Source organism: Protopterus annectens, chromosome 6.part0 (assembly GCF_019279795.1).
Source record: "Protopterus annectens isolate FY-2018-M chromosome 6.part0, PAN1.0, whole genome shotgun sequence".
NCBI classification, from domain to species: domain Eukaryota; kingdom Metazoa; phylum Chordata; order Ceratodontiformes; family Protopteridae; genus Protopterus; species Protopterus annectens.
Window position 1 is genome coordinate 1,731,087,978 of NC_056737.1, and position 24,822 is coordinate 1,731,112,799.

At 42.0% G+C, this 24,822-nt stretch overlaps 1 protein-coding gene across 1 annotated transcript in view; it reads left to right on the forward strand.

Annotated features, from left to right (window-relative positions):
• The window catches only part of ITGAV (integrin subunit alpha V), a 1,332,605-nt gene that overhangs the window by 612,977 nt on the left and 694,806 nt on the right, over positions 1–24,822 (forward strand). Inside the window, exon 9 of the mRNA XM_044075123.1 lies at positions 23,598–23,642. Coding sequence (XP_043931058.1) covers positions 23,598–23,642 — 45 coding nt within the window. The remainder of the gene's footprint in view (positions 1–23,597; positions 23,643–24,822) is intronic.

Genomic DNA, 24,822 nt, shown 5'->3' on the forward strand with positions numbered 1-24,822 from the left:
TCAAAAGGAATTTTGTGGTGGGCTCAGGAATGTCACCTAAACAAGGCACTCTCTGTGACCCGGCCAGAGGCGAGTCAGATTCTAACGACAGATGCCTCAGACATAGCTTGGGAGCTCATCTGAATGGAAAGTGGATACAAGACAAGTGGCCTGCCAGACTACAGCATCTACATATCAACATGAAGGAGATGTTAGCAGTCCAGTTTGCATTAATGGCTTTCAAGGAGTTACTTCTTCCAGGGCAGGTGTTGATTCTAACAGACAACACAACTGTCATGTGGTACATCAACAAGCAAGGGGGAACACATTCTTATCCTCTATGCAGGCAAGCAATGATTTTGTGGGAGACTGCGCTCAGCTTGCAGCTAAATCTTCAGGCAAGGTTTCTGCCAGGAGCACAGAACTCCTTAGCAGATGTGTTAAGCAGGCAAATTATGGATCCCCACGAGTGGAAACTGGATCTTCATGTATTTCGAAAATTGACAGTGTCATGGGGAACTCCAGACATAGATCTGTTCGCTTCTCCACTAAACCACCAGCTGCCAAAGTTTTGCACAAAAGGTTTCATCACACAGCTTGGAAAGTGGATGCTCTTTCGTTCAGTTGGAAAAATCTTCATGTGTATGCCTTTCCACCTCTGCCTCTCCTCCCAAAGGTACTCCTAAAGGTCAGACAAGACAAGCCAAGGATGATTTTGATAGCTCCAGATTGGCCTCGGCAACACTGGTACCCATTACTGAGGAATCTGGTAAGGAAGCCTCCATGACCTTTACCTTTAATTCCACACCTTTTGTCTCAGAGGGACGGTCATCTACTCAATGTCAAGCTTCACTCTCTTCATCTAACAGCCTGGCATATTCTGTTTTGAACCACAGCAGGTCTCAACTTCCTCAACAAGTTTTGAATGTGATTATGGAAGCCAGAAGACCTAGTACACGTAAAGTGTATACAGAAAAATGGAAGAGATTTTTATTTTGGAGTGCAGCAAAGGATTTGGATGTTTCTGAGCCTAATTTGAGTGTGGCTCTTCAATATCTTACCGAGTTATTGGACAAAGGTTTGTCTTTCTCTTCCATTAAGATTCATGCTGCAGCAATTTCAGCTCACTATGATTGTGACCCACCATTGTTTTCTCATCCTTTGTTCAAGCAATTTCTTAGAGGGGCAAAGAATATAAGACCCCCACATAGAGCTCCTACTCCTGCTTGGGACCTCAATTTTGTGTTGGAGAAACTTACTCTACAACCTTTTGAGCCTGCGGCTACTGCTGAATTGAAATACTTGTCATGGAAGACTGCTTTTTTGTTGGCCATTACTTCTGCAAGAAGGGTTTCTGAATTGCAGGCCCTTATGGCGGTTGAGCCTTTTTTTGATTTTTCATAAGGATAGGGTATCATTACGTACTAATCCTTCATTTATGCCTAAGGTGGTTTCTAGTGTGGCTTTAAACCAAACTATTCATTTGCCTACTTTTTATGCAGATCCCCAAAATAGGGGGGAAAAGATTTTGCACACTTTAGATGTACACCGGCAGATGCGTTATTATTTAAGCAGGACTAGGGATTTTAGGCAGTCTCAGCAGTTGTTTGTTTCTTTTGCTTTGAGTTCTCAGGGCAAGCCTGTGTCAAAACAAACTATATCTAAGTGGATTGGGTTTTGCATTGCATTCTGTTACTCCCATCATGGCAAGGAGATTCCAGCTGGGATTAGGCCTCATTCCACTAGGGCTACTGCCACTTCAACAGCATTTCTAAGGGGGGTGGCAACTAAGGATATTTTGGAGGCAGCTACTTGGAGTTCAGTGCATACTTTCTCCAAGCATTACCACCTTCCTCTCTATTCTAAATCCAGGGCTGGTTTTGCCACTGCTGTGTTGCAGGGCATTTTGGCAGCTCCTGCTTCATTATAGTTTAAGCCATCCTCCTTTACCTCTGCTTTGGGATTCTACCCAAGTGTTAGGACTGCAGCAATGTGAGATGAAGAACATAGTACAGTTTTGTACCTACCATAAATGTAGATGTTCGAAGATCCACATTGCTGCAGTCCAATTTACCCTCCCTCCTTCCCCTCTGTGTTTAGGGGTGGTTGTGTGGGTGGGGTTCTATTTTTGTAAAATTGTATATATTGTACATATATTAGGTACAGGAGTGTTTGGTGTTTTTTGGTTTTGGCCTTATCTTTTTAGGGTCTTCTGACATCTGGGGCAAGAAAAGACTGAGGATATGACGTCGGTCATGCGCATTTGTACCCTGACGTCCTGATGTCAGACAAATGCGCCTTGACCGACGTCAGCCTTATACTTTGGTATTCGGGCCGACTGGGACAGCGGACTACCCAAGTGTTAGGACTGCAGCAATGTGGATCTTCGAACATCTACATTTATGGTAGGTACAAAACTGTACTTTTTTTCCCTTCAGAAACTGGATTTTATATCTATTAGATTTTTTACCATAGATTTTTTTTTCTTTTCATATATATCATCTGCTTTTAATCTGATGATCTGTAAAATGTGCTTAAAAAGTACAATGATAACCACTTCTCTTTTACTAGGCCTCAGCTGTCTTCTGTTTATAAGTGTAGCCTTTTCTGGTAACGAGTAAAAAAAAAAAAAAACATCCTTAAGGGACCACTGCAGCAGAAACTGAAACAAATATATTTATATTTTGCCTTACCATGAATTTGCACACAATTTAAAACTGTCATCACTGCAATAACTACTTATTACTAATTTTATTTTTTCCTATCCTTGAATACCCACTTGGTAGCATACACTTTGACGTGATCTTGTTTTCTTGAAAAGCTACTTATTGCCCATGATGCATTGTGATGAGGCAGTTGATGAGATTGTAATGCCCTCCTCCGTGTTGTCAGTTCAGAGTTTCATTCACTTAGAACAAAAGTGCTGAAAAATACTGCAAAATTTGAAAAACATCAGTAAAAAGATCAGTGACTTTTTTTGCAGTGACTCTGACATATGCGATTCCTACAAATGTGCTAAACCACCTATGAAAAGTTCTTAAAAAGGGATAAAGAAATAACTGAGAACTTAGCCTTTTTAAAAATCGAATATATTTTAACACCTTCACTAAATCATTACTTAAGACATAAGCAAACATGCATGTACATAAAAGAAAGCAAACCATATTATCATATTCGCAGTTGCAAACATTATACACCACATATATATTTTTTGTATAACCATCATCAATCCGACATTACATAAATTGATCGATTCCTGCCTCCTCTTAAACCTCACTTCTCCAAAACATTATTCTGCATGTATTGTTTGCATAATTTCCATTTTTAACATGCAAATTGCTTCTAACCCTTTTCTAAATATCCCATTTCCAATTCATTTATACTTTACAGTTGGCTTAGACTTCAATTTCATTTTCTAATAATTGCTTTTTTGGTAGCCACTAGAATTGAACTTAACAAGGCCTAGGCAAATGAGATCCTACATCTTATTTCAAAAAATAATCTCCTTAATTACAGCCATTTGCTCAGCTAATATTTCTAACAGAGTACACTGTAGGGAATTAAGTCTGCCATCTCATTACACTCCCAAAACATATATCCCAGTTAACTTTTTATCCCTCATCACAGATGTCCTTCAAGAATGCAACTGCAGTCATAACATATGGGTTGTCCTGCTTCTGTCAGCCCAAGATCGGCCGAATTCCAAAGTCTGGGTCCGGCGTCGGCTGGTGTCACCTCCTCTCCGACGTCACAACGGCTGGAGTATAAAGGCATCGGCCGACGCCATCTTCTTCAGTCTTTCTTGCCACGCGGTGCCCAAAGCAGAAGCAGTTCGCAAGTGCCGGTCGGTCAGCTCCTGTATTTTCAGTACCGAAGTCATCTAAAAGCTAAGTACCCCGTTGGGGAACATTTATTCTTGCCTCAGCCGATGTCAGAACAAATTGAGAAAGTTAATAATTGTTTGTCTTGTGGTAAACAAATACCTCATAAGGACTTCCATTCTCTCTGCCTTCCTTGCCTGGGCCCAGACCACGACGTCTCGGCCTGTGCTGCCTGTGCTTGCTTTAATAAGCACACACTCAGGCGCCGGGCAGAATTCGCCGAGGACTTTTTCAGTGAATCTTTTGCGTATATCATGCCGTCGGATCAGCCGACAACCCAATCTGCTAAAAAACGCAAGGACTGGGACCGACATCCTCGGCCCGCGTCCACTACCGATGCTACTCCCAAACCCTCTGCTAGTGCTCCGGTCCCTTCGGAAGTGGTAAATCAACCGCTCCAGGCCGACGACACAGCGTTAACACGACCTTCGGTCTCGGACATCTCCCCGGTGCCGGTTGTTGATTTTCCTCCGGAAACCGAAGTACTGGATCTACCCGACACCATTGCTGTGGACAAGGTTACGCCTGCACGTGGGGCTGTTAGGCCTCCTGTATCCATGTCCATCAAGGCCTTTGCATGTGCTAAGGCCGCCAGTCAGGCCAAGGCCCATTCTAAACCTACTGCCCAGGCCCCTTCTTCTGATAAGCAGATCATGTCTCTGGCTGCTGATCTTATTTCCCTTATCAGGGGGTCTCAGCCTCATCCGGACAGGGGTTCTCAGCCACCTGCAGAAAAAAACGCCTAGAACTGAGCAGGTGGACGACCTCTCTTTGGATGAAGCCTCTGGGGATTCTGAGCATTCTGATACCCAAGAAGAATCCTTCCAGGCCTACGAGGACTCTGATGCTGAGGAATCAATTCCCTCTGCCTCCCCTCCAGAGGATTTATCATTTGGTGAAGTCCTGCATTCCATGAGGGAACATTTTCAATGGCAGGGTCAGGAATTCTCTGACTCCAGGAAAAGGCTTCGTACCTTCCTCAAGCTTCCCCAGCACAGACCTTTGGCTATTCCACCTGTTATGGATGTTTTGGATGATGTTTTCTCTGACTCCAGTGCTAACCCTGATTCTCTTCCTCCTGCTCCTGTCAAGCTGGACAGATATTATAGGGTCCCTGACACTCACAAGCACCTTTTTAAGGCCCACTCTGTGGATCTAGAAACTATTTTGCAGGGCCTCAAGGGAGTGGCTACCTCCTCTGCCAAAAACCCACTCCCAGTGGACAGAGAAGCAAGGTCCCTGGAGGGATGGGGTAAAAAAGTATATACCTCTACTACCCTAGCCATGAGGTCACTTAACTGCCTTTTTCACATGTTTCAGTACCAAGATTTTCTCCTGGATGATTTACAGAAAAAGTTAGCCTCTCCTGAGCCTATTGATAAAAAGGCATTGCAGGATCATATACATAACACTCAGCAGGTTAATAACCATTTTCTTCAGTGTGGTTATGATGCACTGGAAGCTTCATGTAGGGCAGCTATGACTGGGGCTGTGATATGTAGACATGCTTGGTTAAAGGATCAGTCTTTGCCTGACCATGTTAAAGTAAAGTTATTGGATGCACCTTTGGAAAAACAGAAGCTTTTTGGTGCTAATGCACAAGATGTATTGAAATCCATAGAGGAAAAAGCAAAGTCAGTACAGACAGTCAAGGATTTCCTTCAGGTTCAGCCACCCAGATTCAGCAGAAACTGGCCCTCAAAGAATTGATCCTTCCCCGGCTCTGACAAGTTTCAAAGGGGAAAAAGCAGACGTGCCCGAGGTAGAGGGCAATACCGAGGATCTTACAGGGGCCGCCAATGGCAACCTCCAAATCAAAGAAGTGGCGCAGACAGTTCAGCTGCACCACAAGGACAATCACAATGACTTGACTTTCACTCCGCCTACAGAGGTTCAAAGAGAAGCACCTTTGGGTGGAAAATTATCCTTATTCTCACAAAACTGGCATATCTTAACCAAGGACAACTGGATTCTGGATTTGATAGACAAAGGTTACAGATTCCACTTCCACACATTACCAATAAGACAAGGCATGCCAAACCTGCCACATCATCAAAGGGCAGAGGCTCTCTCTCAAGTTTCCAAGCTGTTAAGTATAAAAGCAATAGAAAGGGTTCCTCCTCAGGAGCAAGGCCAGGGATTTTATTCAAGACTGCTCCTTGTTCCAAGAAAAGAAAACAAATGGAGACCCATACTGGACTTGTCATCTCTAAACACTTTTCTCATAGTGCCAAAGTTCAAAATGCTAACGTTGCAGCAACTCCTTCCCATGTTGGGCAAGGGGTCATGGCTGGTCAATCTGGACCTCAAGGAGGCATACCTGCATGTCCCAATCAGACAAAGCTGCAGAAGATACCTCAGATTTCTTGCAGGGACAGAGCATTATCAATTCTCAGCATTGCCGTTTGGCTTATCTACTGCGCCCAGAGTGTTCACAAAATGCCTGGCATCAGTAGTGGCACACTGCAGACTGCAGGGGATTCAAATATACCCCTACTTGGACGACTGCCTCATACAAGCAGACAACAAACAAACCTTAAAAGAAAATTTGGACTATGTCATGCATCTACTGCAAGCCTTGGGATACACAGTCAACATTCAGAAGTCAAAACTACTGCCATCCCAACAGATTATCTTCTTAGGAGCCAAACTGCCATCCCAACAGATTATCTTCTTAGGAGCCAAACTGGACACAGAAAACCAAATGGCCTACCTCACAGAGGAAAAACAGCAGCATTTACCAGAGTACTTCAAAGGCCTAGCAAAACTCTCCCAGCTGACTGCAAGGAAAATCCTGCAGGCCCTGGGGATCATGGCATCTTGCATCCTTCTGATACCTTTGGCAAGACTTCATATGAGAAAGCTGCAATGGTATTTAAAAAACTTATGGTCTCAACACAGCCAAAGCCTAGAGGACATAATCCCACTTATTCCATGTCTGCAAAAAGAATTTTTATGGTGGGCTCAAGCCAGTCAGCTAAACAAAGGCATGCCTTTCAACAGACCTCAAGCAGGCCAAATGATTACAACAGACGCCTCAGACCATGGATGGGGGGCGCACATTGAGGGCCGATGCATTCAAGGGCAATGGACGCCAAAGGAAAGACATCTGCACATAAACCAAAAGGAAATGTTGGCAGTGATACATGCAATCGAGACTTTCGAAAAATCACTACAACAAGGGCATTTGCTAATAAGGACAGACAACACCACTGTCATGTGGTACATAAACAAGCAGGGAGGCACTCATTCGTATCCCCTCTGCAGACTAACAATGCTTCTCTGGGAAAAATCCCTGAGCCTGAAGATACATTTACAATCCCAGTTTGTACCAGGCAAGGACAATGTACTGGCGGACAACTTGAGCAGACATTTCATGGATCCACACGAATGGATGCTGCACCCTCACATTTTCTCTCAATTGACAAAGACATGGGGAAGACCGGATGTAGATCTTTTTGCTTCCCACTTAAATCATCACCTGGAAAAGTTCTGCACAAGGACTCACCATCCTCTAGCCTGGAAAACGGATGCTCTCTCCTTCAACTGGAATTCTCTAAAAATTTATGCATTTCCTCCTCTGCCTCTGCTGACCAAGGTGATACTGAAGATCAAAGCAGAAGAACCAACAGGCATCTTGATAGCTCCAGACTGGCCAAGGCAACACTGGTACCCATTGCTATTGACCATAACTCGGACCAAACCATGGCCTCTGACCCTATGGCCCCTGCTCCTAACACAACACAATTACAAGACTGTACATCAAGACCTGAAAATATTACATCTGACAGCCTGGAGGCTAACATGACTTCTCCACCTATCTCTCTTTCAAAATCAGTTCAAGAAATCTTGCTGGAAGCACGCAGACCTTCCACCAGAAAAACCTATTCAGCCAAATGGAAGAGATTCAGCATCTGGAATACCAACAGGGGTCAGGACACAGCATTACCGAGTATACATCAGATTTTAGAATACTTGGCAGAACTATTTCATACTGGACTCTCATACTCTTCAATAAAGATTCATGCCTCAGCAATCTCAGCAAAATACAACTGTGACCCTCCAGTGTTTTCTCATCCTCTGCTAAGACAGTTTCTAAGAGGAATAAAGAATATCAAACCTCCCAGAAAACAGCCAGTACCTGCATGGGACCTCAATTATATGTTGGAAAAATTAACTCTTCCTCCATTTGAGCCAGCAGCAACTTCAGAAGTGCAATTTCTTTCATGGAAGACGGCCTTCTTATTGGCAGTCACATCTGCAAGAAGAGTTTCGGAGATAACAGGCACTCATGGCAGTGCCTCCCTTCCTCATTTTTCATCAAGACCGAGTTTCTCTAAGAACCAATCCTACATTCATGCCAAAAGTTATTTCCAGGGTGTCTCTAAATCAAGCTATTCACCTGCCTACATTCTTCCCCAATCCTCAAAATAAGGGGGAAAAACTACTGCATACTTTGGACATACACAGGCAACTACTTTACTACTTGGACAGAACTAAGGCCACCAGAAAGTCTGACCAACTGTTTGTAGCCTATGCTGCTGGAGTGCAAGGAAAAGCAATCTCCAAACAAACAATTTCAAAATGGATTGGACATTGCATCAGATTCTGCTATTCTTTCCATGGAAAAGGTGTGCCAGCCAATATTAGGCCACATTCCACCAGAGCTATAGCCACTTCCACAGCTTTCCTAAGAGGAGTGGCAACAAAGGACATTTTAGAGGCTGCTACATGGAGCTCCATGCATACATTTACCAAGCACTACAACCTGCCCTTATACTCAAGATCCCGAGCAGGCTTTGCTTCGGCAGTCTTGCAGGGGATTTTAGCTACACCATCCTTATCATAGTTCCATCCACGCTTGGCTATGGTATTCAACCCATATGTTATGACTGCAGTTGCATTCTTGAAGGACATAGTACAGTTTTGTACCTACCATAAATGTAGATGTCCGATAGATATGCAACTGCAGTCAGATTTTCCCACCCTCCTACCCCTCTGTATCCTTCTTTTTGGGTCCCTACCCCTTTTCCCATTAGCTGGGGGTATTTCCTATGGTGTATCTGTTTATTACTGTTGTGCATGTTTGGGATTATTTTTATCCATTTACCAAATTTAGCCTTCCTAGGAGGGCACCTGGCATCTGGGGCAAGAAACACTGAAGAAGATGGCGTTGGCCGATACCTTTGTACTCTAGCCGTTGTGACGTCTGAGAGGAGGCGACACCAGCCTTTGGAATTCGGCCGACCGAGGGCTGCCGGAGGCAGAACAACCCATATGTTATGACTGCAGTTGCAGATCTATCTGACATCTACATTTATGGTAGGTACAAAACTGTACTTTCTAACATTTGCCATCTATTTGAGGAAAAGAGTCTGTTTCAGGTATAAAATTACCTATGCAAATATATCCAAGCAAAACGTCTATATTTGGGAGCCATACACATGTTGTACCATTGCTTCCTTGTGAATTGATTATCCACTCTCTCTTCCCAATCTTTTCTAACCTCCTCTGAGTGATTCCTACAGATGTTAATCGTGTTACCCTGCTGCACTCATCACACTAGGGTTATCCTGTCGTCAGGCGGTCCTGCAGTTGGCCTGAATTCCGAAGTCTTGGTCCGGCGTCGGTTGCTGTCGCTTCTTCCCTGACGTCAGTGTGCCAGGGGTATATAAGAGGCATCCAATGCCATTTTCTTCAGTCTTTCTTGCCGCGCAGTGCCCGAAGCAGAAGCAGTTCGCAAGTGCCAGTCGGCTGACACCTGAGATTTTCAAATCGAATTTCAGTCCGAAGTCTTCAAAGCTAAGTACCCTGTTGGGGAATCTTTTCTTGCCTCAGTCCGATGTCAGAAAAAGTTAACAATTGCATTTCTTGTGGGAAGCAAATACCTCATAAGGACTTTCATTCTTATTGTATACCTTACCTAGGCCCAGACCACGACGTCACTGGTTGTCGGTTTTGTGCTAGGTTCAATAAGCAAACTATAAAGCGACGCTTTGATTTCGCACGACACTACTTCGGTAGAAAATTTAATTACATTATGCCATCGGAGCAACTGACTACCGGCGTGCATAAAAAACGCAAAGATAAAGACAGGCAGCCTAGATCCAAGCCAGACTCCGTGGCCTCGGCTGTGCCAGTCGCCGGTTCTCCGGTTTTCAGTGAGGCGCCTATGCAGCCCCTGGCTACCGCAGAATTGGAACCCCAGACCGCTTCAGATTCTCTAGCAGAGAGTTCTAGGCTGACACAGCCATTTTCTTTCGGCCCTACCGACGACATTGCAGAAGGAGAAGCTGGTGCTTTAGAAACACCTTCAGTTTCAGAATGTGTCTTCAGACCGACTACTCTCACCATAAAATCTTATGCTAAGCTTAAGACTCCTGTAAAACCAAAAAAGACTGCACTTCAGTCTCCAGTTCAAGGCCCCATGCCTAAAAAACAGATGCTTAATATGGCTGAAGATTTGATTTCTTTAATCAGGGGTTCCCAACCCCCCCCCCCCCGACAAAAGGCCTAGATAAGAGGAGGATTATGCCTCCTCTGATCAAGTGTCTATTTCCTCAGACTCCTCTGAGGAATAGGATTACTCCTTTCCCCCTTATGAAGATTCTGATGCTGAGGATTCCATTCCCACAGCTGCTCCCCCTGAAGACTATTCCTTTGGGGAAACCTTACATACCATAAGGGAACATTTCCACTGGGAAGGTCAAGACTACTCCAACTCAAAGAAAAGGCTCCGAGAGTTTCTTTTACTCCCCCAGCACAGACCACTTGCTATCCCCCCAGTTTTAGACATTGTGTGATGATGTTTACTTAGAATCTAGTCTAAATCCAGATTCTCTGCCTCCTGCTCCAGCCAAACCACATAGATACTATAGAGTGCCTGACTCACACAAATTCATTTACAAAAGCCCTGTTGCTGATCCAGAGACAATCTCCCAGGGTCCTAAAGGGGCTAAGGCTTCTATGGCTAAAAATCCTGTACCCTCTGAAAGGGACTCCAGAGCACTAGATAGGTGGGGGAAGAAGGTTTACACCTCAGCTACTCTAGCTATGAGAGCACTAAATTGTCAATTTCACATGCTTAAATACCAGCAATTCCTAATGTCTCAAATAAAACAAAAGATGAGCATGCACCCTCAACAGTCTGAATTCAAGGAAATGCAGGATCTGTTGCATGCAGCTGAACAGGTGGGCAAACATACTTTACAATGTGGATTTGATTCCTTGGAAGCTTCCTGTAGAGCAGCTGTTACTGGGTCTGTTATATGTAGGCATGCTTGGTTAAAGGAACAAACTCTGCCTTATCATGTTAAAGCAAAGTTACTAGATACACCCTTACGGCAGGATGTCTTATTTGGGGTTAAAGCAGAAGAGGTTTTAAAGAAAATGGAGGATAAGGCAAAATCTATGCAGACGGTCAAAGATTTCTTACAGGTACAGCCCCCACGCTTCAGCAGAAATTGGCCAACAAAAAATTGGTCCTTTCCAGCTTCTGACAGATGGGTAAATACAGGTGCCCAAGGGGCAGAAGACGAGCACAAATCCCTTACAAACCTCGCCAATGGGGCACTGCAACACAGAAGGGAGGAGAAGACCGGTCCCAAACTACTAGAAGGCAAACACAATGACTTAAACCTCAAACTGCCAAGCAAAACTCTCTTGGCAGCTCCCTTGGGAGGAAAATTAGCACTTTTTGCAGACAACTGGCGCATCGTCACAAAGGACAAATGGGTCCTAGACATTATCTAATAAGGATACAGATTCCATTTCTACACCTTGCCAAGGATAAAAGAAATGCCAAACCTGCAACAAATTCAATGGGCAGAGACACTAAAACAAATTGCAGCCCTCATGGACATGACAGCCATTCAACTGGTACCTACACAGGAGCAAGGCTAAGGATTTTACTCAAGGCTCTTTCTAGTCCCCAGAAAGGACAATGCATGGAGACCCATTCTGGACCTTTCAATTCTAAACACCTTCTTGCAAGTACCCAAATTCAAGATGCTAACACTACAGCAGCTTCTTCTCATGTTGGGCAAAAAAGCTTGGCTAGTAACGTTGGACCTCAAGGAGGCATACCTGCATGTCCCTATAAGACAAAATTGCAGAAGATACCTCTGTTTCATTGCAGGTTCAACCCATTACCAATTCTCTGCACTGCCCTTTGGCTTATCTACTGCACCCAGGGTCTTCACAAAATGCCTGGCACCAGTAATTGCATACTGCAGACAAAGAGGAATTCAAATATACCCATACCTGGACGACTGCCTCATCCAAGCAGAAAGCAAGGACATTCTCTTACAACATCTGGCTTTTGTAAAACACCTTCTAAGTTGCCTAGGGTACACAGTAAATGAAAAGAAATCAAAACTAGTGCCCTCACAAAATATGACATTCCTGGGTGCCAGCTTGAATACAACGGCCCAGATGGCTTATCTGACGCCAGATAAACAACTACAACTAACTCAATACCTCAAAACAGTGGCAACAAAGACCCAACTCCCTGCAAGAAAAATTCTGCAGGCCTTGGGCTTCATGGCATCTTGCATACAACTAATACCATTTGCAAAACTGCATATGAGGAAATTACAATGGTACCTAAAAAGCGTATGGACTCAACACAGCCACAGCTTAGAAACAATGATACCTCTCATTCCCTGCCTTCAACAGGAGTTTCTATGGTGGTTACAGGCATGTCACCTCAACAAGGGTCAGCCTTTCACCTTACCCCCAGCCAGGCAAACTATGACAACAGATGCATCAGACTATGTCTGGGGGGCACACATGGCAGGACGGTGCGTTCAAGGTATATGAACTGCAGATCAAAGGAATCTGCACATCAATCAAAAAGAAATGCTAGCTGTACAGAATGCCCTGACAGCCTTCAAGGACCTCTTACATCCAGGACAGCTTATAATAAGGACAGACAACACCACAGTAATGTGGTACATAAACAAACAAGGGGGTACACACTCCTACCCTGTATGCAGGCAAGCAATGACCTTGTGGAACACAGCACTGGTTTACCAAGTTCAATTACAAGCTCAATTCCTGCCAGGAAAAAAGAACACATTGGCAGATGACCTAAGCAGAAACATCATGGATCCCCACGAGCGGAAACTGGATCCACAAGTATTTGCAATGATAACTCAAAAATGGGGGCACCCAGACATAGACCTGTTTGCCAGCCCCCAAAACTATCCGCTAACAAAATTTTGCACAAGGACATTTCACCATCAAGCTTGGAAAGTGGACGCACTCTCATTCAGTTGGAAAATGCTGACAGTATATGCCTTTCCTCCATTGTCCCTTCTCACAAAGGTGCTGCTGAAAGTCAGGATGGAGAGACCCTGAATGATGCTCATTGCCCCAGACTGGCCATGCCAGCACTGGTACCCACTATTAAGGAATATGGCCCATGGCCCACCATGGATTTTGCCACAAATTACTCATCTGCTCACACAGCAAGACAGTCAGATTCTACACAGCCAGCTCAAAACCTTAAATTTGGCTGCATGGCAAATCACCTAAGCAACCAGCCAGCTCATCTTTCACAAGCTGTTATGGATGTTATTCTGGAGGCCAGGAGGCCCAGCACCAGGAAAGCCTACTCAGATAAATGGAAAAGGTTTTGTGCCTGGAACCAAGCTAAAGGCCAAAGTACCCTTCAGCCGGACATACCTCAGATTCTACAATATTTAACTGAGATGTTACACAAAGGGCTTTCTTTTTCATCTATTAAAATCCACGCCTCAGCTATTTCAGCTCACTACAAAATGGATCCTCCCTTATTTTCACATCCACTTCTAAGGCAGTTTCTCAGAGGGGCCAAAAACATTAGGCCTCCCAGGAGAGCAACAACACCAACTTGGGACCTCAATTTTGTTTTGGAAAAACTTACGCTACCTCCTTTTGAGCCAGCTTTCTCAGCTGACTTACAGTTTATATCATGGAAGACTGCCCTGCTGCTAGCAATTACTTCAGCCAGAAGAGTCTCAGAGCTTCAGGCACTGATGGCAGTAGAGCCTTTCCTCATTTTTCATCAAGACAGAGTTTCTCTACCAACTAACCCCTCCTTTATGCCTAAGGTGGTATCCATCAAACCATCCATTTACCCACCTTCTTTCCAAATACACAGAACAAAGGAGAAAGACTCCTGCATTCCTTGGACATTCACAGGCAGCTACTTTACTACTTGGATAAAACTAAGGTTTTCAGAAAATCTGACCAGCTTTTTGTATCCTATGCTACAGCATCACAAGGAAAGGCTATCTCAAAACAGACCATTTCCAAATGGATAGGACATTGCATACTTTTTTGCTACACCCATCATGGAAAACCAGTTCCTGCTAGCATAAGGCCCCACTCTACCAGGGCAACAGCTACATCTACAGCCTTCCTCAGGGGGGTGCCAACCAAGGATATTCTGGAAGCTGCAACTTGGAGTTCAGTACACACCTTCACCAAACACTATCACTTACCACTTTACTCTAAGACTAGAGCTGGCTTCGCCACTGCAGTTTTGCAGGGCCTTCTAGCCTCCTCTAACCCTGTTTGACTCCACCTCCCATCCTTAGCTTTGGGATTCTACCCAAGTGTGATGACTGCAGCAGGGTAATACGATGAACATAGTACAGTTTTCTACCTACCATAAATGTAGATGTTCGAGTGTATACCCTGCTGCAGTCCAGGTTACCCTCCCTCCATCCCCTCTGACCTAACTAAAACCTTTCAATACCTTAAAATCTGATACAACCTTTGTGGTGTATTTGCTTATAGCTGGAGGGATGTTTTGTTTGTGCTAAACTTTTATTATTGATGCTATCTACTGACCACCTTTTGGGGGGGTACCTGACATCTGGGGCAAGAAAAACTGAAGAAAATGGCGTCCAATGCCTCTTATGTACCCCTGGTGCACTGACGTCAGGGAAGAAGCGACAGCAACCAATGCCAGACCAAGACTTTGGAATTCAGGCTGACTGCTGGACCGCCTGATGACCGGATAACCCTAGTGTGATAACTGCAGCAGGGTATACACTCGAACATCTACATTTATGGTAGGTACAAAACTGTACTTTATCATGCAATATTTTGCATGCCCTACTAATTATCCTTTTCTTAACAGCCGTTTCTGTTATAGATTCAAATAAAACCTCCACTAAAGCAGGTCTTTCACTTAAGATTCCCCTACCCATATCTATTTGCCTATACTCTGATATCATTCCCTGATAGGGAAGCCAGTCTCTAGCCTGCAGTCCAAATGTCTTATAGGCCTATTTCCACTCTATTACATATCCCTATCTAGTCATTTGCTTCCGATACCTTGGTTGCTTCACCAGTTTTCTCAAGACAACTGTAATCCCCTCTTGCTTATTCTCTGTACCCCTAACTGCAGTCACCTCTATTAGGAAAATATCCTTTCTCCATTCTTGTGTTGGTTAAGTTCTTCAAATACTTTCTGCTACTTTATGATTATAATATTCTGTATGTCTGTTATTCTCCTTAAGGAGCTGCATTGAAAATCTCCCCCTCTCTCCTTAATTCTCCCTCCTCTCCTGTTATTATCATCCCTTTTCTCTTTTTAATTATAGCTTTCTACTTGTGTTATGTATGCGAGTCTTAACTGTGCAACTCTAAAACATCCCTTCAAATCCGATAATCCGGAATCAACTTACCCTATTGGAATGATCAGCTTATCCCACTTGACCCTTGTCCTTTTCCTTTCCCAGATAAAATCCTTCAATTTTCTTAATTACTGACCACAACTTCTGGTTGATAAAAATATACCTGTCGTATGTAAAGCTAACTGGACTCAAAATATTTTCACTGCTTGTATCTTGCTATCCTTATTCAAAAACAAGTTTTTCCAGTTTCTCAGTTTTTGTATTATATTTTCTTTAGTTTCTTCCAGTATATTATTAGCTGCCATAACAGAATCCTTTTTTAATCCATACTCCCAAATACTTCACTTTTTCTTGCCCCCATAGATATAGATATTGCTGAACCTATTCATGTGTGAGTACATACTTTAAAATACTGTTAAACAAAACCTTCCAGATCTTTATCACTTTCTTCCCTTGTAGCTTCCAAACTTCCACAGGAATACCATCTATTCCTGGAGACTTTCCTGCAGATTGATGGTATGTCACCGTTTTTAGCCCCTCTCTTGTGTTAACTGTTAATTATTGAGCCTTATCTAACTGTAGCCTTGGCATACTTCCATAAATATTTCCATTTGTGCTCTTTCTTGATTTCCAGATTTCTCTGCTTTGTTCAAATTTTCATAACATTTCTGAAATGTCTCTAACACCTCTATAGGATCTCTTAAGTTTGGCAACAACCCTTTCTACTTTCTGTTGCCCAAGTCATTGTGCTAAAAGTTTTTGTGCCTTGGAGTTAAAAAAAAAATGTTGCTTAACAGCATCTTTCTAAACTCATGCACACTATTTAGATACTTCCTTATTTTTTATTTAGCACTCTGCAGTTGTGCCTCTTTCTTGTTCTGTGAGATTCCCCTTATTCTGCAATACTTTAAACCTTCATCAGCCCCTCTTAACTCTTGTTACTTCTTAACCATATCTGTTTCTTTTATTTCCACCCTATTTTTAAACTATACTTTCATTTTTCTTACTCACTAGCTAAAACTTCTAAAGAAATTTCTCTATGTTGTTGTGTCTTTCGGCTTTTCCCAGTTAGGGGTCGCCACAGCGGAACTCCGGTCCGCTAATGATTGGCAGTAGATTTTTACGTGCTGGCTTGCCGGGCCTAACGCACAGCCTTCAACGAAGGAATGCCCATTCACGCATGTCGCCACACAGAAGACGCTCTAACTGAGAATCGAACGGGCAACGTCTAACTGTGAGGCGACAACGCTACAATAATAAAAATTACTATTACTGAATTCACATCTTCCATACCAAATGTTTTCATAAATTTCTTTAGAAATCATCACTCTTTTTTGTTATATTTCCATTGGAGGTCCTCTGGATACATCCTTGCTGTTGCAAATCAAGTTCCAGTATGTCTATAAGTAATATTCCCTATTGAAAGCTGTTTATTTCTCCCAAATTTTTCTCAAGTTCCATCATAGTAGTTTTAATTGGAATATGCATGCATGTCAGCTCAGTTCGCTTGCTCTACCTGTAGCTTCTTACTACCACAAATCTAGCATTGTCTTTTTTCCTCTTCTGCCACCACTGGAGCTCCTCTAGCAAGTACCTTCCATTTGATTTGCCCCAGATATTCTGTGAATATCCATACTGAAATCCTTTTTTATCAAATTCACATGCTCACTTCATGTGTCTCCTGTCACAATACTACCTGTATTCTACATTTCTTAATATAATTCAATATTCTTACCTTTTGTCTACACCTGTGAGGCCATTCAAGTTCCAAAATAAAATAATATGGATAGTGTAGCTGTCATGATAACATGTTATTATACCTACATATTATACGCGCGCACACACACACACACGTATTATATATGTGTGTGTGTGTGTGTGTGTGTGTGTGTGTATACATATAAAAGCTTTTTTAAAATGCCTATTTCCAGATTTGGTGCAACAAGCACCCACTAATGTTTGGCAGGTTGATACTTTATACAGCTGTTTCTTCTCATCTCCAGTTGAACCTATATCAAGTTTTGTAAGATTTTTTGTTTTAATGAAGACCCTCAAATGGTAAACACTCACAAAGCACACCCATAACCTGTTAAATTAACACATAAAACTGTGTACATTTTCAAAAGACAGCCCGAGATTACAATATGTTAACTTCAGCCTGGTTTTGTCCAGCATTTCTTCTCTTTTTACATTTCAATGCCAACATTTCTTACAACTAAAAAAAGAAAAAAAAATACTTGTTTACGTCAGTAACCTTATCACAAACAATCACAGAAAATGCTTCACTATATACCCTGTGTTTTTTATCATGAAATGTTTTATACAAATACTAAGAACAAAAATTGTTTACTTATAGCTACTTTTTCCTTTTGGTATCCTTCCAAACAGTAATGACATGAAGTGAGGTATATGCCTTTCAGTCCACCAACAATTTTAACAAAGACAAGAAAGGGCAATCTTTCCCAGCCACTTTTTCTTGTAAAGCCATACTTCACAAATGTGATTGATGCTTTATTACCTCCTGTTTATCTCCATCTCCCAACTCCAGACTCTAGTTCAAGTCCAAGGTACTCCTGATTCTTCTAGTCAACTTGCGTGCTTTTTTTTGGGGGGGGGGGGGGTCTCTGAAGTATTGTCCTTTGGAACTTTGGGAAAGCTTCACTGTCAAACTCTTTCTATTTATTTTTCATGAGAAGAATGAAAAGTAGAGTATCTTTCTGTTTGGTGGCTCACTTTTTGTTGGACAAACTTCTTTACTTGGCCTGTTCTGCATTAAAATGACTTTGATACTCCAGGAAAAATATTCTGAAGACAGCTGGATACAGCAGCTTGAATCTCATACCTGCCTCTTACCAGTCCCTCAGTGCTTCAATAAATTTGCTGCTCTTCTGCCTGGTGTGCATAATCATTTTCCATGAACACTCTGCTGTCTCCAGTTTTTTTAATACTTTGCCCTTCTGCCACACTTTTGTCAGGATCAACTTTTTCTGCTGGTAGGATTGCTTCTTTACAGGTCTTGGTTGCTTTCTCATGGCCAGGTGTGGAGCACACACATGATGTGTCCTTTCAATTAAAAAGTCCTGCTGTGAAATATCAGTCCAGTTGCTTATTTGCGCTTTCATAAAATTAATTGTCTGTTCCTTCCATTTTTTTCGGGTACAGTTCTTTTTGAGAAATATCATACTCAGCCTTTTCTTTATTTCTTTCTCTGATTTTTGCAGTTTTATCAGTACATTTAAGTAACTGTTTAAAGCTTCTTTTATTTTTTTTCAGCCTTTTGTTATTTGAGTTGATATAGTCCTTCATAGGTTCATAGGATGATACTAGGTTATTGGCCCAGAGGCCCTTATAAGCCTAGCCAAGAATTTTGCCCATGTTCCCACAAAATTTGCAGCTGTTTCCCTTGTCCAGCAGGGATACAGGTGGAATCCCAGGGGTGTATTTTCTGTTTTCCATCCAGTCATCCAGATTCCTCTTAGAGGGCTAGAGAGGTACTCTGCTTGACATAGAGAGGGAGTCCATTCCACAGATGGGGGAGTCTTTGGGACACAAATCTATCCCACCAACAAGTTCTGTAAATGTCACAGTCCAGGTTGAGGTCTTGCGTGAGGGTTACGAGAGTGGAGTTTGACTTGTGGATATGCAGCAACTCCATCAAGGCTGGGTCTGAGATGACCTTGTATGCCAGACACAGGTCACCTCTGAGCAGTCTGTATGAGACTGAGTAGCGGGACAGGGATTTTAGCCTATTTTTACAGGATAGGAGTTTTGAGACCCTAGATTTCCTGGTCAGGAGCCTCTGTGGTCTCTCCAACTGCTGCATGTGCTTGGCAAGGTACATGCCAAAGGGGGAGCATTGCACTCGATAATGGGTCTGATAAGGGAAGAGTACAGGGATGTTATGACCTCCTTGTTCCTGGATGAAATACCTTTATTTATGAGGTGGGCCATATAGAAAGCCTTCCGTACAACAGAGGCAACGTGGTGGTCAAAAGTCAGGTTGCTAACAACCTGGGAGCCCAAGTCCCTCACAACTGATTGCATGCTTAATACGTTGTTACTACTGTGATAATTAATGGGGATGGGATAATGATGCATTTCTTGGCATTCAATTTGAGGCCATGCTTCTGGCATCAGTCAGTCTGGGTAAGGTCCTCTTGGAGGATGTTCATATCACTAGAGGAATTTAAGACAGCACCAAGCTTGCAGTCATCTACAAGCTTGGCCAGCCACAGACCACTGGTTTTGGCTTGCACCTCAGAAAAGTATATCCCAAACAATAAAGGCCCCAAGACCGATCCTTGGGGTACACTGCTCATTACGGGCCTATTACTAGAGGTTGTGTCCCATATTTTGACTGAGTGGGTTCTGTCAGTGAACCAGTTAGCTTTACCCATCTGGTAAAATACAGGTTGATGCCTAGCTGGGAGAGTTTTATATATTATGCCCGCAGTGGTGCAGCGGTAGCATTGTCACCTTACAGCAAGAGGTTCTGCGGTTTGATTCTTGGCTGGGGTGCCTTCTGTGTGGAGTCTACATGTCCTCCCTGCATTCATGTGGGTTTCCTCCCAGTACTCCGGTTTCCTCCCACATTACAAAGACATGCATCTGAAGCATTTCTTCCTGGACCTTCGCTGAAAATTGGCTTAATTCCAAGTCAGACTTTCCCGGTTAACAAATACTAAATAAATAAAAAATTAAAAATGGCATTTTCCCATTTTTTTTAAAGATATGAACAGTTTGCTTGTTTGTAGAGCTAATGCATGCTGCTTACATTGTGAATGAAGATGCTAACTGCTGTGAAAAATCCAGTAGCCGGCAGCATTAAATATATGGTACTAGGTAATTTGCTGTGTTTGTACAATTAAGAAGACTTAGGAAAACAAGTGCTATCAATTAAATTGCAGTTCCTACTTACAAAATGCAAAGAGACAACAGTATTTACAACAGCTAACATGAGAGTTGAAAAAACATTGCTCAGACATTTTTTCTAACCGTGTGATCAGTAGTGATATCTGCTGAAATCCCTGATCTACGCCTAATTTAAAGTGCTATAGTTTGCATTATTATCAGCATGTCTAGTAGAAGTGGATCTTAATGTAAAAGATACTCTTGATGCAGCCTGACAGTGTGCTTTTAATGGAAGCCACAGTTACTATTCAAAGAAGTATGGCATTTCCTTTTGCTCTAGTATTCTTGTACCTCTCGCTTTCAGTATAGTTAGACTGAATAACTTTTCAATGTTTGCTTCACGTTATCACTGTTGCAGTTACATATGAATTTGCCTCACATGGTTAAATAATCCTATGAGTAAAAACTCAGAATGTAAAGTGAACATTATATAGATCAGAAGAAAACTGCAACAACTAAATGAGATATCTCGTAAGAAATGATATCACTTATTTAACAAGTGTAATTTTAAGGGTTTACATGAGATCAGAAAACAATGAGACTGGTTTCACATTATTTATCTCGATTAAGGTGCAGTCTGTCAGCAGGACAGCATTTGCTTACAAACTGTTTGAGGATTCATGCACTTGGTTAGTTGCAAAATTAAAAAAATGGTATAAAAAAACAGGAGATGTAAAAGGTTGCCCCATTCACTGTAATAATATTTCTGTGTGGTTTACCCACCTTTTCCTAGTAAATATAAGGCAGATTGTTTTAAAAGCAAGTGCAGAGCAAAAATGTTTGTATAACTGTTTTTATATGGGGAATTAAGTTTAGCTTTGTTTTTAAGAACAACTTTCCATGAATTACTTTGCATCGGCAGTGGGTACCATGTGATGCAGTTCAAAACTGAAAAAAGATGAAATTTTGCCAGTAAATAGTGATATGTAGCTGAAAAGGATGTGCTTATTTGTCATATTTGTGTTTAACATGGCAGAAAAATAAAATCTTAATGGTAGTAATTACTTCATATAACTATTGCTAGGAAGGAGTCTATTTGTTACCAGTAACTTTGATAAGATCTTCATAATGCTTAGTGGGCATAGGAGAGTATCTGTAAGCACGCCATGGGAGTTCTGTAATGGAGAGACTGTGGGTTGAGCTGTTGGTACGTACATAGCAGCAGAAACTAGGTGAGAAACAACCACTTGACAAAAAAATATAACCTTTACAAGCACTGGATGTTGCGGACAGAGCTATCCCAATGTTATGACCACATTCCATTATGTGGTTTATCAAAGGAATATGGATACAATCTCAACCATGTAGCTGTGGGGTGGACCTGTGGAGCAGATGCCCTGAAAGTGGCCTGAAAACACTGTGAAAAAAAGAAGCATGTGAGTCAATCTTTCAAAAGAGGTAGAATCCAAAACATGATGCGGCATGGTACATCAGGAAGCAGTACTGGATAGCAGAAGTACTCTATGGTATGACAGTGGATTAAGGAACTTCAGTTTAAGGCAGTCATATGGAGAGGTACGGGAAAGAGCGTGTGTGAGAGAGAGAAAGAATATGAGTTTTGGGATGTCACTGAAGTAGATTTTTTCCTTTATCAAGTTTGAGCCCAAACCTGCTGACCGTTCAGCCCATTCATTCCTCTGTGCTAGATCCATTAGTTTGGAGGCCAGAGCCATCTGGAGTAGCTATCAGATAGACAGTCATGAAGGTACTTTGATCCTTCTGTTCATGCCTGACCATCTTCTGATTGACATGGCATAGCACCTTCATCCTCCGGATTTGCGTTATTCTGGCTTTTCTCCAGTCTGAGACCTTTTGGTACATTACAGATCTGTTCTGCAATGCCTGGAACTACATGGCACTCATCCTCATAGCACTTATCCTCCCGCCATGCCCACCCCAGTACAGGCTAACCTGTATTAGCTAGTCTCTCACCTCACCCACCTTCCTGGTTCACTCATCACCTAACCTACCACTGATTAGTTGTTTGGGTCATAGTCTAGCCTTTATCCTGTACACCACAGTGCTGAACAGAAGTCACTGAACCAGTGTAGCCTGCAGTATGCTTTTAAAACAGCTGACATTTCTGTGAATTTTCATGGCATACGTAACTAAAACAGGAATGATATTGGATATGTATTTCATGGTAGTAAGCAATAAAGCTTTTGTGATGGTTTCTTTGTTCGGGTGTGCATACTCCTGAATGTAAGCTGTAATGGCTTCCATGAACTGTGGCTAAGAAATGTCATACAACCAAAGGGGTGCATTTTCACTCTTTTTAATATTCTCATGGTATTTGCTTTGAAGCCTTAAGGAGATTGTAGTCTACTGAATCCTGATCTGTAGGGAGAATTCTTTTTTTTTGATCCACTGAAGTAATGATTTCCTCTTAAAATGATGCCGGGGTAGTATTTGTCTGTAATTATATTGATATTGATGGTCCATGATGAAACTTTCCTGCAGTGCTTTATGTAGTTCTAAAGCAACCAAGATACAGTATGACATTAAAAAGACATTTGTTGATGAGGCTTTTGCCAAAGTCCTGTATGCTGAAACTTTCAGTTTTCTGAAATCACCCCTACATAACCTTCTTGGTGGTGCTATGAGGATCAGGGAGATTATTTTCTCACTTGAGGTAGTGAGGTTCCTACAGTTTTGCTGACCAAAAAAGAAGTGAAGGTGGTTAAAAGGCCATTTTTCCTTTGGATGAAGGGTAATTAACTCTAACCAAGACTCAATAAGTTTACTTCTGACAGACTGTAAAACAATTTTATGAATATATGCAGTAGTCTTGTTTGATGCCTGTGTGTCAAAAATTTACTGTAATAAAGCTGCAGTTGTCTGACTCTGTTTAAACTGTGTGTGCATTTGCAGTCTGGAGTCCTCTGAAGGATCCTCAAATGCAAGATGTATCATGTAGTTGGCGAGTGAAGTACTGGACACATACATAACCTGTTCTTTCTGATGTCAGATTCATCAGTTGCATGATTTTTATTGCATTTGAATGATATGGTGCTGTTTTTGCTTTTCATTACAAAACTGTATCTATCAGTGGTGTTATGAAGTGACCTTTTAGCCTGAAGATACTTTGTATCAAATGGTCCTTGATATTTAGTTTGTTCTAATTAAAGAGCAGGAGTACAATTTTGTTCTGCCTTCCAGTACAGCATGTAATGATTGTTATTGTTTAAACTTCCAGGATATTCCGTGGCTGTTGGAGATTTTAACAAAGACAATGTGGATGGTAAGCTTTCACATTTCATATTGATTATCTTTTTAATTACCATTATAACATTCTGCTGCTGCTGTGCAGATTATACTTGGGTCCATGGTCCCGCTTTGTGCCTGCAAAGGTCATAAGTCCATTTTTTTACTAATCTGTTACAGTCAGTGAGGTAATAGACAAATTCAACTTTGTATTCGCTGATATCTTCCTCACTTTAATACTAAAGTGTTTTAACATTACTATATAATACAGACATAATGGAAAGCAAACATTTCTTCTTCCTTTACACTGTCATCTCCCCACGGATCTCTGTTCTATGCATACCATGCCACTTTGTAAAATAGCATTTTCTTAATTTCGCAACTTCACAGAATGAACTGCTGTCCAAATGCATCATTTGTAATGGAACAGCACTATAGCAATATGTATTAAATGTTTAAATCTTTATGTAATTTTTCTGCAGTTTTGTTTTATTTCTGTCCGTTTCCCAGAGGGTCTGTTGGGTATGTAGGTTCTCAGTATTTTGGTTGAGCTCTTTAGAAATAACTCCACTTTTACTTCACATTCACGCTTGCTTTAATGATTAATGTTAACGTCTTCCATCCAGGTAGGATGTACTAGTCCCACGTGTCCCTTTTTCCTGGGTGAAAAGGGAGTTTTGATCCAGTAAAGTGAGTTGTTTGGAACACCACAGTGTGTAGGTGGAAGCTGTGGGAGTCAGTCCAGTCAACAGATTTAACTCGCTATTTTAACCTTGTGAAGGTACTGTCTGAGCTTTGCCCCTATTGTGAGAAACTGGTACCACTATTACCAATGAAACACTGACTGGTAAACACAGACATCCTAGGATGCTCCTGATTTCCCATGACTTGTTGTGGTGTCTAGCCTCCTTCAAGTTGCTTATCAGCATCTTAATCTCCTCCTTTCCCTGTATGCTGTGAGCTGCTCCTAGATCTATCTCTTTATAAGTTGTTGCTGCAACCAGGATATGACACAAAATTTATCTTAGGGTTTTTTCTACTGAAGCCAAGATGGCAAATATTAACAGCTCGTTTTCTGTTATACTTTATTTTTTCAGATTTTTACACAGTTATTAATCATGCATCTGTTAAGGCTATGTGTCTCAGACGATTCCCTTGCTATGGAACAGGCTACCCATCTATGTGAAGCAGAGTCCATCCCTCACCCTGTTTTAAGT